The sequence below is a fragment of the Python bivittatus genome, unplaced genomic scaffold (assembly GCF_059951505.1).
Source record: "Python bivittatus isolate LINGU-HERP-01145 unplaced genomic scaffold, Pbiv_v1 ctg000580_np1212, whole genome shotgun sequence".
NCBI lineage: Eukaryota > Metazoa > Chordata > Lepidosauria > Squamata > Pythonidae > Python > Python bivittatus.
The window spans coordinates 5,787,637-5,805,295 of NW_028277087.1; the positions used below are offsets into that span (position 1 = coordinate 5,787,637).

Sequence of the window (17,659 nt, forward strand, 5' to 3'; positions counted from 1 at the left end):
AGTGTGGAAGGTTACCCAGTGAGTGCTGAAGGAGATGTTCTTTGACCCACACCTCGTGGGCATCGCATGGGAGTCTAACCATAGGCCATGTAGTCCGGAGTACATACTTTAGGTGATAGAGTTTGGGCAGGTCAGTTGTAGAAAATAGAACACCAAACTTTTTCTCCACTTGGAAGATTCACCAAAGGCTTTTCAGATGTTCTTGGTCTTATCAAATGTCATCACTGGAATTACTGGGACATTCTGTAAAGAGTGGCTCAGAGCAGGTAAACCTTTGCCCTCTAATTGAGAGCCTCCAGATGTGCTCATTGTTTATTTTGGAAGGCCTCTAAATAGGTCTCCTTGGCTATTGTTCACATTGCAGGCTTAAAGTAGTTTACTTTAGAATTAATTAAGCGAGCATCTTAAGTAACTCCATTTTCTACATTTATACAACACACTGAAACATAAACGAACCACATAGACTGAGTTTGCTCAACAGGCAGACTAACATGTAGCTGACTAACTTCTAGTACTGTGCCATGCAGCCTAAGTGCCCATACGGGTAAAAATGTTATTTCTCAGCCAAGAATGATCCTTTCTTAGGGATGAAACATGTTGGGTTGTACTGAGAACTGGATTTGAAGGGCAAATGAAGGGTTGTGGCTGTGTAATCCTAGAAAAATAGGTAGTTTACAGTGTTCCCCTATGTATCACAAATTAGAGTCTGCTCTTCAAATCTGTATTTTGCACAACCCTAATGCTAGCAAACACCATCTTAAAACAGATCTTAAACCAGAGCTCTCTTGTAAGGTGAAAAGCGGGGGGGGGGATTATTAAAAAAAGCAACATAGTATGCTCTGTGCAGTTTTGATAAGCATTTCTCTAAAGAATACTGTTTATACAAATGCTACCCAACTGTTCATGGTCCCCATCTAGCCAATTAACCTATTTTTTTTATGTGATTCATCTAACTTAAGTCCCTCCAGACATTGCAGAAAGCCATTAGTCCCTGCCAAAATGTGCAATAGTCAAGAAAAAGGAGGAATGAAATGGGAGATACAAGGCAACAAAATCTCCATCTTTCTAACTTAGTAAATATAACTTCTCCAACCTAGTGTCTCCGGCTGCATTAGCAAGAAAATTTGGAATTCATAATTGGAGGGCACCAGGTTAGGAAAACCTGTTTTAACAGATTAACTATTGAAGCCTGAATAACTAGCAATAAATATCCATTTGCTCCCTTTGCTCCTTAAACCTAGAAAGTACAAATCTGGTGTATGACACTGTATCCAAACCAACATTTGAAAGCAGCTTCTTTGTATTTAGTGGACTTCCTCAACCTGAAAAAGGCAGGACCCTCGCCTCTTCCTTTACCATATTTGGCTTGTGGGGCAGAGTGATAATTGGGTTGCCCCACCAAACACCCAGCCTCTGAGTTCTCTGGAGTTCCCAGTACCTTCATAGTGATGGCAAATACATTCCAGTCTTTTTTTTTTTCCCTCTCTCCCTCTCTCTTTTTTGCACAAAAGAGGAAAGCAGAAGTTTTAATGGAAACCATCAGTTTCTGAAAAATATTCCACATCCCCGAGGAGCTGTCTCCTGGTTCCCCCCCGAGGTGGATCACCAACCTCAGGGTGGTCTGGGGTGAATGCGGCTGCTGCGCAGGGTGAGCCACAGTCTTATGCGAGTGGTCAGCGACTGGCTGCTGCCTCCTATTTCAGCTTCACCACTGGTACTAGGCTGTGGTTGTGCCGGGGGCGGTTTCTTGAAGATCCTCCAGACCCAGGAGACGATGGTGTGGAAGCTGAGACGGGAGGAGGTGGTGTGGGGTTCTGTAGGACTGGGGGGAGACTCAGCGGCTATGGTGGAGGGCACAGCAGAAGGCAGCTGCCGAGGGCTCAGCTTCTTTCTGTCCTTTGCCAATTGGACCTGCAAGAGAATGAAAAAGCCACTTTCTACATCTGTCCGTTAAAATCTCCTTCCAACTTCTGCTCAAGGTGTTCTTGAAAAGGGCAACTATGATGGAACTGTGAAGCAAATTGGACATTCTGGGTCTAGAAGTGGCCACAGAAAGTTTCAACAGAAGAGAATATAGCTCAGGGTTGAACTGTGGAGTCCTTGGGGTTCTCTGAGCTTGTTTGTTTTCTTGCAGACGTTTCGTTACCCGTCTAGGTAACATCTTCAGTGCTCTGAAGATGTTACCTAGACAGGTAATGAAACGTCTGCAAGAAAAAAACCAAGCTTGCAGAATCCCAAGGACTCCTCATAGAAAGTTTCTCAGCAGATCCCAAATGAAACGAAAACGAACAGTGGTTCTTTGCACGTGTGATGAGGAAATAGACATCTTTCTTAGCTGCTGTTGAGTATATAAGTCTTTTAAATAAGTAAATGTATGACTCAAGCCAGCTTGTGATCAAAAATAAGAAAGACCATCACATCGAGCAAAAAAGAAGCTGGCACATCCGGAAAACAGACTAAAAGGAACCAAGAAAGCTCAACGTTTATCCTAGCCAAGGACTGGGAAAACAGCCAGGTCTTCAAAGACTTTCAAAGCATCATCATGGTAGGAGCTGTACAGATCTCTGGGTAGAGGACAGGGGCCACAACAGAGAAGATGTGCTTCCTGGCTCTGAGAGATGACACTGCTTAATCAAAGGGACCCAGAGTGCACCACTTGACCTGATTTCTGCCTGAATAAATAGGGCACTATTCATATTTCAGGTTTAGGGTTTCCTATGGTGTTTTCCTTCTCAACAAGGGTGTCCTTACAAAGGCAAATGGTTTACCGCAGAACTAAGACTCCAGAGCTCTATGTGCTCTCAGACAGCTGAAAATTGCAGCAACGTTTCTGAGCGTTTTGAGGCAGGGCATGCATGGAAACAATGGTTAAAACAGGCTTAATGTTACTCCTAGCAAAAAAACAAGCAGTCCTGACCTTTGCCAGTTTTGCATCATCGCTCGATCATGTCTCCTTTTGCCTTTTAACCTTTGCCCAAAAACATTAAGTGTGGGTCCTGCCCACTCAAAGATAACTCATGTATGTTTGGAGAAGAACTTAGTAAACATAATTTTTCAGAAGGAATTTGGCCCCAAAGTTACTGTTTTCAAAAAGAAACACAAGCTTAGTTGTTTGAGCTTGATGGTATAAAAATAGTGATGGAAGAGTTTCCCCACAACAACATCCTGGAGATAGGCTGGCCTAAGTCCCTGAGGCAGTTTCCATAGCTGAAGGAGATTAGAATCAGATTTGTATGGGTCATTAAGAATCTTTGGGGAAACCCTGACCTGATTCACAGGCCATGTTAAGCCTTGCGCTCATGATGTTCATATGGAACTGAAGTTTACTTTTCTGGAGGTTTTATCTGATGTCTTGGTGTCTTCTTGTCTATATTATTTTAAGAGTTCTTCTGCATACCATTCTATGGGTCTCTAGCTCAAAGACGTAGGTAAGAAATCAAGTTAGTACTTTTAGGCTGTTTTCCTTCTGATTTATGTGCAGCATTTTGAAAAAGTCCTGTTGCTGATTTTTTGGAAACTTTTCCCCTTTCTTAGCCTTGATGTTATGCTGTTTTAACAATTATTTCAGCGTTTTGAATTCAAGGCTTTTGATTTATCTCTCCGCTGCTAAGCAACTTCTGTCACTGGGCAGTTTATAAATGCAGTCATACACATATAAAACATACAAACATTATCTATTATGCCATTCCCTTCCAGGTCAAGCAATGCAGAAAAAAGGAATAAAATACAGTTAAAGAAATTAAAGACATGGTACCAAAAAAAAAAAAAGTGATATAGCTAAATCTGGATTACATCAACATAATTCACTATCTCTCGATTCCTTTCTGTTCATGGAAATCATCTTTATTTCTGCCATGTTCAAATACTGTTTCATACATTGTTTTTTATTCTTTAAACTTCTCACTTCCCTCTTTTTGAGGATCTCATCAATTCTACCCAACCACAATTTTCTTGATCTTCCCCTTCCTCTCAGCCCATTCATTCTTCCTTCATAATCTGTACTAGTTTTGTGTTTTGATCCTCATTCATTCTTTCTATATGATGAAATCACCTCAAAGTATTTTTTTCGCACTAGTCACTCATTTTCATATTCAGTCCCCTTCATTCTTGACCCTTCCTTCCTTGTACATTTCTCCTGACATAGTCTCAACAAAATAAGCAGACACACACTCTTATACACAGCCATTTTTGCTCTTTTTGACAAGCATTCATTCTTCAGAACGTACTACCTTTCTACCAGCTATTGCTCATCTTAAAAAGTCGACATTTTCTCTCCCTAAGTGCCAGGTATCTACTGAACCTACTAAACCCCTTCCAGAATCTCTCCTTTGGGCTCCATGGGGTTCATACTGACCTGGGTATTCTCCCCTGCTGCTTCTGTGCCATAGCAGCACACCTTTAGAGGTCCTGTCTTCTCCTCTGGACTCGGGGGCAACGAGCGCTGGTCATGGAGCAGTGGCTTTAGTTCTATCAATGTGGCCTGCTCCTTCTCATCTGCTTGGCCACTTCTGTGCTTCCTTTTCTGGGGAGATTTCCTGCTCACGTTGGCTGTTGGCAGCAGGAGGCTGTTCCGTGGCACTGAGGCTGGTGGCTCTTTGGGATCAGTGAGCCTTGCACTCAACTTGGATGGGGAGTTCCCTGGGGTGCGGGGCTTCAGAGTTCCCTCTTGCTCCTTCCGAGTGCTACCTGACTCTTGGCCACTGTTGATAGGTGGCCTCAAACGCCTCCCTCCAGGTCCTTCTAGCTTTCTCCCACCAGATCCAGGCCTGGAGCCACCACTAGGTTGGCCATGGGAAGAATCACAGAGAGCTACTGATACCTTAAGCTCTTTTAAGTGATTGTTAGCTTCTACTCCCCTTTTCTCTCTGCCAGTGGCTTCTTCCTGTAGAGACCCATCACACTGCACACAGGCATCGCAGGGACTTCCTTTCCCCTCACTGTGGTTATTAGTGTTGGGAGCCTGGTACCGGGGGAACTCCACATACGTTCGATAGCAAGGATAATAGCCGGTGGAAGCACTGGATTCCTTTAGGAGGGCTTCTTCATCACACAGATAGTAGCCCTCATGGTCCACGGGACTGCTTTCAGGGCAGCTGGACTTTGAAAGATTGGTCTTTGGCAGGAGTTTTCCATCGGATTCAAAGCTATCTATCAAAGACACCTGAGAGAAAGACATTTCATTTTAAATAAATACCATCTGAGTCACACCATCATAACTGGTTCAGCTTCATCTGACTTGGGGCGCATCAACTAAATTTGAAATTGTCATGACTCTTCATGGGAGTACATCTTCATTTGTTTATGGCTGATGGATAGGTTTACATGTTTGCCATAACTAAGGCATCTTAGAAGTATCACTTTTGAGAAAATTGGAAAATGAATGCTGTGGTGGGTGTGGCATCTTTCACAAATGTAAATGTGCCCTCTTCTGAGATTGCATACAGCACCCTGGAATGCCCTCCACCACCCCCACCCCCAGCTTACTTTTTATGGTTTTCTCCTCGAAAAGCCCTAGGCTGTAGCCACCCTTCACTTTTATTTTCTAAGAATATGAAGCATGCTGGCTGGGGAATTCTGGGAGTTGGAGTCCACCCATCTGAAAGCTACCAAAGCTGAGAAACACTGATAGGAGGTATTCAGTATGAAGATGATGTTGGAAGCTGACCCATGAATCTATAACATGCCAGTCTCCAACTAATTTTTTTTTTATAAATTAAAAGAATCTTTTCAAAACCAGTGTCATCCAGTGAACTAGCAGGTTGTCTTCTACAGATATATGTCCATACACAACAGGTTGCTTACAGTTGCTCATGTCTATCAAGGAGGTGAACTAGGAGATGACTGCTAAATGCAGCATTGATGAACAGCGCACTGAAAAGAATACAACACCACAATCTGACAGTTTATCTGTTCCGTTCCTAAACAGGAAATGCTTATTTATTTTACAGCTCATGTACAGTTCCTCCCTAATTGTTAGGGAACTCGGGCACAAGATGTGACCACAACCACTGGCTTAGAATACCCAATGAAAATAATACTCTTTAACACTTTCTGTCTTATTTATGCAAGAAACTTAGGCCTACTGCAGTGGTGAACGCACTGCTCCACATGAAGGAGTTGTGAATTGCAGGGAAATTGTGATGGAATGGAATTATGAAGGCCAGGCTCAGGGAGATAAGCATTTTCTTAGCTCGACGCAGGAACGTGGGAGCTACAAGAGGATGGGACTGGCACCTCCCTGAGGAATTCACACTCTTGTGGCTGGCTGACTTGGGAGATGGGGTTTCAGTCTGGGAAGATTCTTGCTAGAGGTTGTAGCTAATAAACATAGCTGAACTGATTTTGCATTGTCTCTTGGAGTTCCTTGGGCTAGGCCTGACAGAAATACTGGAATAGGAGAGTCTCTCTGGAAGATTTATCTGCCATATTTGGCTTGTTTCGTTCTGGAATGCTGATGAGATATCTTGAAAATCTTCATTCCTAAATCCTCTGACAACTAGCCAAGACAATATAGGTTGTCTAGTATAGATTTAGATTTAACACTCACCCCTTTGCGGTCATCTCCAATTAAAAGAACTGGCTAGCGGTTAATAATTCCTCTTTTTCTGCAGCAGAACCTCAAGAATTCTTGCTTTAATTCTCTGTCAGATTTATTTATTTACAAAAGCTTTACACCACCCCATCGATTGATTCTGGACAATTAACTATAAAATAAACAGTCCATAAATGAAAACTCACCCCCCTCAACCAATATAAAGCCACAAAAACCTGACCACCTAGAAACCATCAGCTCAGACAAAACAACAGGTTAAAAAGAAGAATCTTCTGAAATTTCTGGAATGCCAATAAGAAGAGGACAGCCGTATGTTTAGGAGCAATTGATAATCGGTGCATCTTGGAGAATGTCTTCGGGCCATACCACTTTCACCTCTGGCATTGATGGGACCTTGAGCAAACCCTCCTTCATTGCACTCACAGAGCAGGCAGAAACATTTGGGGCAAGGTGATACCTGATGTAACCTGGCCCTATGCTGTATAGGCCTTTATAGGTGACAACCACCACTTCAAATTGAGCTCAGAACCCTACTGGTGACCAGTGTAGCAATCACAAAATAGGGGTTATCTTGCAATAGTGGATTCCACACACTGGCAATATGCCCACTGTATTTGGTACCAGTTGTACCTTCCAAGTTATCTTCAAAGGCAGCCCTGTGTAGAATTTGTGGTGGTAATCAGGTTATGTGGTGATAAGAGCATTAGTTACCATAAACAAGGCTAGGTAGGGCTGTAACTGGCCCAGCAACTTAAGTTGGGTAAAGGTTCTCCTGGCCACGGATTTCACCTGCTGTTCCAGCATGAGCTGTGAATCCAAGAGAATCCCTGAGTCACAGACGTGCTCTTTTTAGTGGGAACATGATCCTTCCTAGAGCCAACACTGGTATTGACATTTCTGGAATGCCTAGATGTTTACAGATGAACAGTACCTCCACCTAGCTATAGTTTAAACAGCCTCCAGACGCTGGGTCAAAACTTCTAGTTTGCCCAAGGTGACAATATAGAGTTGAGAATCATCCACATATTATGATACCTTTCCCCAAACGGTCAGATTACCCCTCCCAACATTTCACAAACATGTTGAAAAGCACAGAAGAGAAGTCTGAACTTGGTACTTGACAATGGGGCAACCATAACCTCAGTCACTCCTCTCCTATGACTACAGACTGCAACTGCCCACTCAGAAGCAGAGTCACCATAAAATGATGCTCCAACACGAAACCCTTGTCGATTGGAAAGTCAAGCTTCTGTTGTTGCTTTTTAAAATAATCCAAGAGCAGTCCTGTTGACCAGCAACTTGATTTCTGCCTTGACCACTGCAGTGATTTTTGGAATACCTAGAAAAACAGACTAGGCAAAAACCATCCATCTGTATCCTTTGTAACCAGCATTTAATAATTTGAGATAGACTTCTTTACATTTCAGTAGAGCTATAGATCAAGTCAAAGTCCATCCTTCCTATTGTAATCTCCAGTCATATGAAAGCTCACAGGTAGGACATGAAGAAACCAATCCTTCTGTCTTGTTTATTCTTAGCCTCCTGCCTTGGGAGGCTACCTAGCATGTTCATACTAGTAGCCACTGCTACATCTTGTAGCTGAGAATTCCATAAGTGATACGTTTCTTACCTCATTCACTCTTGGCTCCAGATGTTCTTCTGTATTGTCCCCAGGCGGGGGCCAAAGCCCTTCCTGAGCATCACATGCTGAATGTTTCATAAATACCCCTTGGCTGCTAAGATCTTCCAGTATACTACTAGAATCATCTTGGTGAGCTGCTTCTTCCTCCTCCTTCTCCTGCAGCTACAGGACAAACAATACTTTAAAAAAAAATGTGGAGAAGGTTCAGGAATAGAAATGGTTTAGATGACCTGATACCACCAAGAGGCCTCATGATCCTCACTTTGAGAATGGCCCCACTGGATCAGGTAAAAGGTCCACCTAGTTTACTTTCTTGCTTCTAATATAAGCTGTTCAGATGCCTCTGGGAGAGACAAGCTAGGCACGAAGCAACAGCCATCTCCTTCCTGTGTCCTATGCCCTCAGGATTTACTAATTTGAAGACACTGTTCCCATGCATGAATGATCTACTTTTGTTCTCATAAGATACCTCAGGGCTTGCTTGTTCTGATCCAAAAGCCCATGTAACCCTTGCTTTTTCTTGATTCTGGTAATAGCTAATCATTGATCCAATGGGAAACCTCAAAACCAAGCTTGAAGGAACAAGCCCTTTTCTGTTACTCCTATGACGTCATCTCTGAGCTTGGAAGCTGCATTTAGCTATCATGACTAGTAGCTGCTGGTAAAACAGGTAAGCCATAAATGTTTCTAAACCCTTTCTAAAGCTGTCCAAGGTGATGGGCATCATACTGAGATGAAGAGTGTCCCAAACATGGAATCTTCATTCAATGTTTAATTGACCTGTGGAACCTAATCATAAAAAAGCCAGACTATTGTTGGATTTTGTTTCACATTAAACCTTAACATGGCTTGTTTGGATTCAGCTTAGTTGTGCATATAAGAACAGAGTGGGACTTTGTGCAGTCACAGCCACTTTCTTGACTTTTCTGACCCCCACCACTATGGGCATCTTCAGGGGCCAAGTGGCATCATGCACATCATGACAGCATTGTTTACATTATACAAATAATGTGCTTTGCATGATGATATTATGACTTAGAATGTCTACAACATGTCATGGTAGCTTCTGCTGGACACTTGTGTCTCTCCCCACAAGAAAGGGCTGCCACCTACCCATCTAAAATCAAGCAAATTTGTATATTGTGGTTTCTGTTGCTGTTGATTTCCTTCATGTTCTTCCTTCTGGTAACTACTGGGCATTTGCTCTGTCTCTTTCTCTTTGCCAACATACACTTCTTCACTGTGGGGAATGCCTTCAGAAGCCAACTGCTGGTAGAGATATGGGGAGTGGTGGGGAGTGAAGAAGAACACAAAACAAAACAGGAAATCACAGTAAAATGGAAGCTAAACTGGGATTTTCCAGCTGACGGATAGCCATGTATAGAGAAAGAGGGTTTTTTTGTTTTGGCTGGGGAAACCCTGAATGGCAAGCCCTTGGCTAAATTCATTCTTGGCATTACCCATTTTAAAATGTTATTTATTTATTAGATTTTTGAGCTGTCACAATCATGTGACTCAGCAGTGAGCAAATATATATACAAAATATATCCATAATGTAGCTGAACAACAGATACAAAGAGTAAGCACACAAATCTAGGGCAATATAAAGATTACCTCATTTAAAAAGCCTTCCAGAAAAAAATCCATTTTAATTTCTTCTGGAAGGACATTAATGTCAGGATTAATCTGGCTTCTCTGGAAGGCTGTTTTATAATACAGAATCATTTCCTCCCAGCCTCAACACGCCTAACTTCATGTTTGTGGGGAATTATAAGTAATTTTTCCTGAGTTATTTATTAATTAATTTATTAAATTTCTACCCTGCCACAATCAAATGACTCTCATCAGCTTACAGTACAGGCTACACACACAAAAATTAAAGCATCCACGGTGAGGTTAAAACCGATTAGAACAATTATAAGAATGATAGCAAAAAACACATCAACTCCCCCTCCCCAAACATAAGGACATAAAAACGACAAGAATAAAGGATATTATAAGAAACAGAAAGTAAGAAACATCCCGTTCAGACTCAAGGAAAGGCCCTTGGACACAACTCAATTTTTTAAATTTCCAGAAAATCAGCAAGGAGGAGGCCAGCCTGATCGCCTCAGGATGTTGTCCCAAAGCACCTGCATTGCCACAGACAAGCCTCAGTCCCTCAGGAATCAGGAATGAGGAAATCAGAAATCAGGAATCACAAGAAGTTTCCTCCTTAGCTGTTCTAACTGGTCAGGCCAATACTGGTTGGACCAGAAGTTCCTGAAGGTACCCAGGTATCACACAAAGGGTTGTATAAGTCAATACTAGTACGTACCTTAAACCATACCCAGAAACAAATCAGTAACCAATGCAGGGTCCACAAAATCAATGTTAGATGCTCCCAGCAATAAGTGCCAAAAAGCACACAGGCCACCTCATTCTGGACCATTTGCTATTTCCAAGTGGTCTTCAAGGGCAGCCCCATGTACAATGCCATGCAGTTGTCAAGATGGGTGGTGATGAGGACATAAGTTACTGTAGCCAGGTCTACAGTATTCTTTTGGGGTGAGTTGATTCTTGTTGAAATAGATGAAGAATCCAGGGAGAGTTTCTTAAGGAAGGGGTGCACCACAGGCCCGTTCAAGACAATTCTCTCTACTGGAATGAGGCATTGACCACCTCCTAGATCCAGCTGACCACAAGAGCCAGGAAAGGCATGGATTGAGCCCACAAGTGGTAGAGGACATTACAACTGAGCGCCCTCTCCAATTCTTTGGAATCCACAAGCCCAAAGGAGTCTCAATCAATATGGCCAGAGATCATGCTAGTCTCCACCGTAGTCGCCACCCAAGCAAAGCCAGGACTTTTGCAAATCTGAGCAACTTTAGCAGCAGAATGCTGGACAAAGCAACGTCAGCTACAAAACTGGCTTAATGCTGTAAAGAGAAGACACCATCAACACTACAGTAAAAACAAATTATGTATTCTGGATTTTGTTCTCCTTGTATCATGCTATACAGAAAGTAGTAAATTTTAGGGGGGGAAACTGAGCAAGGAGGAGGAAGAAGAGGTGTATGATTCACAGAGTCCTTCAGATTAAAAAAAAAAAAAAGTTTGTAATTCTTCTTGCCCTTTATTTTGGAAAAAAATAATTCTCCCAAAAAACTTTTCTGGGTCTTCACATCTCTGACTCAGTCAGCAATCAATTCAAGTACCATCCACCGGTGTCAGGAATAGCTGCATTTAAATGCCATGCTAAATCATGGTTTGTTTTTATGGGACCATGCCTAGCCCCCTCCCCCTTGATCTTGTAGTTTTCTTCTCCCCAAGCTGCCAGCAGGGGAGTCAAAAAAGTCAAGATGGCAGCGATGACTGCACCATTGAAGTCTTGCCCCTTTTTAACATACATCATGTGCTCAATACACGATAAAGAGGGAAGAGGTTTCAATTGTGTGGTCATGGGTTCCCTCTTGACTTTTTGGACCTCCTGCAGATGTCCCTGTCTTCCCCATTCCTCCAGCACAGCCAGCACAAGAAGTTTAGAAACTCTGGATTTGGGATTTGCTTAACTGCTGTATTGCCCAAAGCCAGCAAAGTACAGCTACGATTAGCTGCAGTAGGCTTGAAACAAGCCAACAAACTGTGGCTAATGTTTGACAAATACTCTAATTACACTGATACAGAATTGATAGTGGATACCTGCATCTCTTCATGACTGCCAGAGAAAGTGATGCAAGTCTGAGTAAGTTGGAGTGTTTTATTGTGATGACCACATGCAGTCCTTGAGATATGTGGTTATCCTTATTCAGAGCTTAGAAGAGTTCAACGTGCTGCTGGACTATTTCCCCATTCCTCTGGCTGTAGTCCACACAACATGCTAAACTATTGTTTATTTAACCATGGTTTACCAAGCAAGCCACAATTGGCTAAATTCACACACAATTGACTAAACAAGAAACCATGTTTGCGAACCATATAGGCTGGATTCAACATTCTAAGAAACAAACAAGCAAGCAATCTTTTGTCTTAGTGTGTTGACTGAATCTAGAAAATATGCTGCCTGGAAATTCTCTCCGAATTAGAGATATTTGGCATATCCATGGATCTTTGGCTTAAGCCCTACAAGATAGTACCTATAGAGCCCTATGTGGCATAGGGCCTGGTTACTTGAGGGACTCCCTGTCTCCCATATCTGCCTGGCCACTTCGATCTTGCAAGGTTGGTGTAATGGTCTGTGGGAACGACCTTGGGAGACAGGAGGAAGAGCCGCAGACTAGGCAACAGTCAGATAAGAGGTGGCTGAGCCTGCAGAAGAAATGGGAGTGTGGCAAACGTCTCAGAAGGGACCCTCTCTAGTTTCTTGGACTTTAAAGGCGAGGGGGGAGAGATGTACTTTCAGATTTGCAAGATTCTGTTAATGTAACCTTACAATAAAGATACAGCTAGTACTCCTGGTTGTGCTTCTTGTCTGGACTACTTTGCAAGGCTGACAGTTGGTGCACTCTGGGATCCTTCGATTAAACAATGTCATCTATCAGGACCCTGGAAATGTGCCTTCTCTGTGGCAGCACCTGCCCTCTGGAACAAGGTTCCCCCCAAGATCTGTATGGCCCCCCACTCTGTTGTTCAGAAGAGCTGTGAAGACCTGGCTCTTCACCCCGGCCTTTGGCCAGGGAGAGTGAGACCCCTCAGTTCATTCCACCTGGTCGGTCACGCTTGCCATCTTTTATTGCTTTTATTGTAATTTCTTTCATTGTTATGAGCTGCCTAGAGTCATTGGGAGTTAGGTGGCATACATGTTTAATAAATTATTATTATTCCCCTCAAAGTGACAGCCTATGCAACCCCATCTCTCTCTGATCTCTGTCCTATCCTGTACCTCCTTCAGTTCTCCAGAATCCACCAAATTGTCACTATCGTGAGATACATTATCAAAACTCAAGAGGCTTGCAGACTTGATGTCTCTTTGGGGCATGAGATGTTTCTTTCCAGATGGATTTTTTCTACATACTTCCTCGGAATCGCCGATATACGTTTCAGGAAACTGTGTGAGGATATAGAGGAAAAGGCTACATCAGCAGCATCCTAAAGATTATATTCATGGAATTTTTGAATGATATTGGAACTTGATTCTACACTTGCTACTGGCCCATGACCAGGTGAAGATGAGAAGTCACTGGGCATTTTGGATAAAGCTGAAGACCGCATTTGTTAGGTCTTCAGTGTATTAATGTTATGGGGGAGCACAGTTTTCACTTGATCTGCTTCAGACATTAAAAGGTCTCAAGCATTCCACACGTGGGCATGTGCTTCCCACAGTACACCACTAAGGTGGAAGTCAAGGCCTTTCTTCTTCATATGAAAGAATTACTTTGATGCCTTCCTGTCATGAACTGGATGCTTGATGTTTCAGGATGTAATCCCACATGCACTCACCTGCCAATAGCCTCCATGAAATGTAATGAAAAGAACAAGTAGAGAATTGCACTGTTAAGTCAACAAGATGGAGGATGACAGGGAAGAAGAGGTAGTCAGTCTACAAATCTAGACTGGTTTCAGCTGGGGTTTGGATCAAGGATATAATTCAAACAATGCTATTAACATGATTTTTGTTTTTATACTTACTGTAGTGTAAGAGCTATGTCATTGGTTATATGCTGGTCTATGACTGAAATAAAATTGATTGATTGATTGATTGATTGATTGATTGATTGATTGATATAATCCAAACAAATTCTCAAAGTGGGCTTTGAGAAGGGCTTTGAAGGGGGAAAGAGAACGATCATTTCAGCTATGCATGCAAAAAGACACTTCCTTACCAATTTCCCAGCCATCATTTTCTACACAATCCCTGGATTTTCCTATTGTTTTTGAAATGATACGATTGCTTTTCTTCTTGGTATTTTGTGGCGGGATTAGCTTGTTTGTTCACCCCTTTCCATGGGATCCCCACTGTTAGATCCTGGCCCATCAAAGCCGAGCCACCGCCTACTGCCGACTTAGGCTGGGCTCCCAACTGAAGAGTGAGACAAAGTTCTAAGTTGGTGTCACAGACAGATTCTGGATTTATTCACTAGCCAAGAATCCATGTCTGGAGGAGTTACCATAGAAACCCGCAAAGCCAGCAGAAGTGGAAAGCCTTTATATTTATATTTCTTCAAGATCTTTCCCACTTGCACCTAAACAGGAGACAAGCTTGCCACCCTGACAATATTTATTTTCCCCCTATCCCTATGGCATTGCCTTCAGCTTGTCCCCAGCTCATGAGTACGACAGGCTTAAATTGTCCTTAGTCATTCCAGTGCTAGGGGAGTGTTTTCATCCTTCTTCTACACTGTCCAAGAACAGCTTCAAGGTATATAAAATTAGGATTCTCAGCCCCTACCTTGGAGGGAACCCAGATGTCTGCAGTGATAAGGCAGAGGCAATTAAGGCAGGCTAGAGACTGGCAGTGGGGACACCACTGTTCATGCTGGTCTAGCTTGGGCCAACTCAAGGATGGGTGGAGGGCATTTCAATTTGGCAGTCAGGAAACAGCCTAAATTACACGTAATGATTCCAATAATAGCTGCCTTTCCTTGTCTGGTGCATTCCAGGCATGTTTGGATGATAATGTCAGAATCCCCAGCCAGCAATCTCAACAGATCTGAGGAAGGCTGAGTTATATAGCACAGCTGCAAATCTAAGCACTTATCCAGAATTGATGAAATAATGGAGGAGAGTTACCACAGCTCTTGTTTTAGCAAACTAATTGCTCTTATAGTTTGGAGAGCTTCCGTTCACAAATTAACTCTGTGTTATACATACAGGAAGTCCTCATTTAGCAACTACAATTGGGACTTGGTCGCTAAGTGATGCAGTCACTAAGTGGAAAATCACATGAATGTGATTCTGCTTATGATTTTACTAATTCCCAGCACAATGGGTTCAAAGCTGATAGCAATGCAAATTTAAGTACATGTAACTTCAAAAAAATCCATATTCTCCATTTTGCCCATATCTTCACTACCTTTCCTTATGTTAAATTTACAGCTTAGCATGTTAGGTAATCCCAACAAATTGTAGTTTACTCAATAATCCAGAGTTGAAGAAACAATGGGTTAGCACAGTATATTAACGGAACTTCTGACTCCCAGGACAAAGCATGTATAAACACAACTTATCCAATTAACCCAATTTGGTGGGGTTGCATGACTCACAGAATTATATATTTATTTCCTGTATTTATCTTGCCTGACCTCCAGGGGTGCAAGGCAGAATAAGGCACAGTACTCTCTGCTCCAATTCTTTCCTCACAACAACTGTGAAATAGTTTGGATGGAGAGTGTAACCAATCCAAAGTCATCCAGTGATATTCCATAGCTAAGGGTGGGCTGGAAACTGGGTTTCCCTGCTCTTAATCCAGCACCTTCACCATTACATTACCCCTGGCTCTTGAACCAAGAGAGGGACTGTCCCAAAACCACCCAGGAAGCTTGTGGGACCAAGGGGAACTTCTATCTTAGTCTGTCCAGTCATAGACCAGCATCTTAACCATTAATCTCACAGACTGAGCTAGGTTAACATTTGTTGGCTAATGTACGATTCAGGCAATCCCATCAGTTTAAGGTTCAGTGTACTGCAGTGTTCCTCAACCTTGTCAACTTTAAGATGTGTGGACTTCAACTCCCAGAATTCCCCAGCCAGCCTGGGAGTTGACAAGTTGACAAGGTTGAGGAACACTAGTGTACTGTGAAACCCTAAGCAATTGATATGGCCTAATGGCTAATCTGTAATAACCTGTACCTGAACCTGAGCAATTGGCTTCCTTGAGTAAAACCATAGTTCATTCAAGCATGGAAAACACGTTGTGCAAATAAATTCTGTAACTACTAAGTATCTTCAGGGAACTCTTAGGCGAAGTCTGATAACACACTATGTTTTTGTACTACATTTACAGATTTTAGATTTCCCAACAGGACATGCTGGTACAGGTAGTCCTTGCTCAATGATGGTAATTGGGACTGGTCACTCCGTTGCTAAGCGACGCAGTCATAAAATGTGACATCACGTGACCGCACCAACTTACGACGGCAGTTCTGACATTTCCAGGTGCCGTTAAGCGAATCCTGAGACATTGTTAAGCACAACATCATGTGTTTGCCATTTGCAATCTCCTGCCAGCTTCCTTGTTGACTTTGCTTGTGGGAAGCTGGCAGGGAAGGTCACAAATGGTGATGTGACCACAGGATGCTGTGACCATCGTAATTGCAAGCTGGTTGCCAAGTGCCCAAATCACAATCATGTGACTGTGGGGACGCTGCAGCAGCTGCAACTATGAGGAATGGTTGTAAGTCCCCCTCGTTCAAAACTATCATAACTTCGGTTGCTGAACAAGTGGTCGTTCAATGAGGACTACCTGTATTCAATTACATTTACATAAGACTATAGCATACTAACTGACATTAATCATAGCGATTTTAATTGCAGTATAAATTCTGAACAATTTTCTCATGGCCAACATAGGTATATTGTATTTTAATATAGTTTTTTAAATCTGCCAGCAGGGTCTTTTATTTTTAATTTGTGTCTATGTTTGTTGTTGTTTTAATACTTGAGTTGTTTAGTGCATAGCGATTTAGCTAGTAAAGAGCAGCAAAAATAATTTTGTTTTTATTGTTCAGTCATTTCTGTGACTCAGTGGACATTAATTTGCCAGGATAATCTGTCAGTCACAGCTTCTTGGAGTGTTTGTAAACTCCTGGTTGTGTCATTGGTGATTTGCCACTGATCTGCCTCTTTTTCAATTGCCTTCAATTTTTCCAAGCATCAGGGTCTTCTCCAATGATTCCTACCTCTGTCCATAATACTTAAGCATTAGCTTTATTCTTAGTGCTTCCAGTGAGCAGCCTGGTTTTTCTTCATCTACAGCAAATGATTTATTATTCTTGTGGTTCAAGGTGGAGCAGCCACAGCCAGCCAGAATAATCCCAAAGAGATTACAAATACAAGATGATGTCATCACACAAATGCCAACCTTACACACAGATTTCTATAGCACCACGTTGGTGTGGCTTTCACCACCATGTTACAGTTGGGAAAGTTAACAGCCTTGGCAATATATTGTCAGTGTGGTGCCTCTGCACTTTGCAATTGTGTCTGCATTGCCTTTGATTTTTCTAAGCATCAGGGTCTTCTCTAATGACTCTTGCCTGCACATTACGCATCCAAAATATTTAAGATGGAGGTTTTTTATTAGCGCTTCCAGTTATTTTATGTTGTATTGAATGATTAGTGGTCTAAGATATTCTCAACAATTTTCTCCAGCACAATAATTCAAAGGCATCGATTGTTTTTCGTTCAGCCTGATGGTGCAGCATTTACCTCCAGGAGTGCAAGGCAGAATTAGGCACAGTACTCTCTGCTCCAATTCATATTATTGGAGCATATTAACACTGGGAAAACCATGGCACACAGAGACCCAGTTTGGTGTAGTGGTTTAT

At 42.4% G+C, this 17,659-nt stretch overlaps 1 protein-coding gene across 1 annotated transcript; it reads right to left on the bottom strand.

Annotated features, from left to right (window-relative positions):
* Positions 1 to 19: 19 nt before the first annotated feature.
* Positions 20 to 16,262, bottom strand: LOC112540941 (uncharacterized). The gene is made up of 6 exons (XM_088149897.1): positions 16,246 to 16,262; positions 14,563 to 14,668; positions 9,309 to 9,464; positions 8,184 to 8,357; positions 4,355 to 5,161; positions 20 to 1,911 (listed from the first exon to the last, which is right to left on the bottom strand). The coding sequence occupies exons 1-6, from the start codon at positions 16,260 to 16,262 to the stop codon at positions 1,612 to 1,614; spliced, it is 1,560 nt and encodes a 519-aa protein (XP_088006023.1). The 3' UTR covers positions 20 to 1,611.
* Positions 16,263 to 17,659: the final 1,397 nt, after the last annotated feature.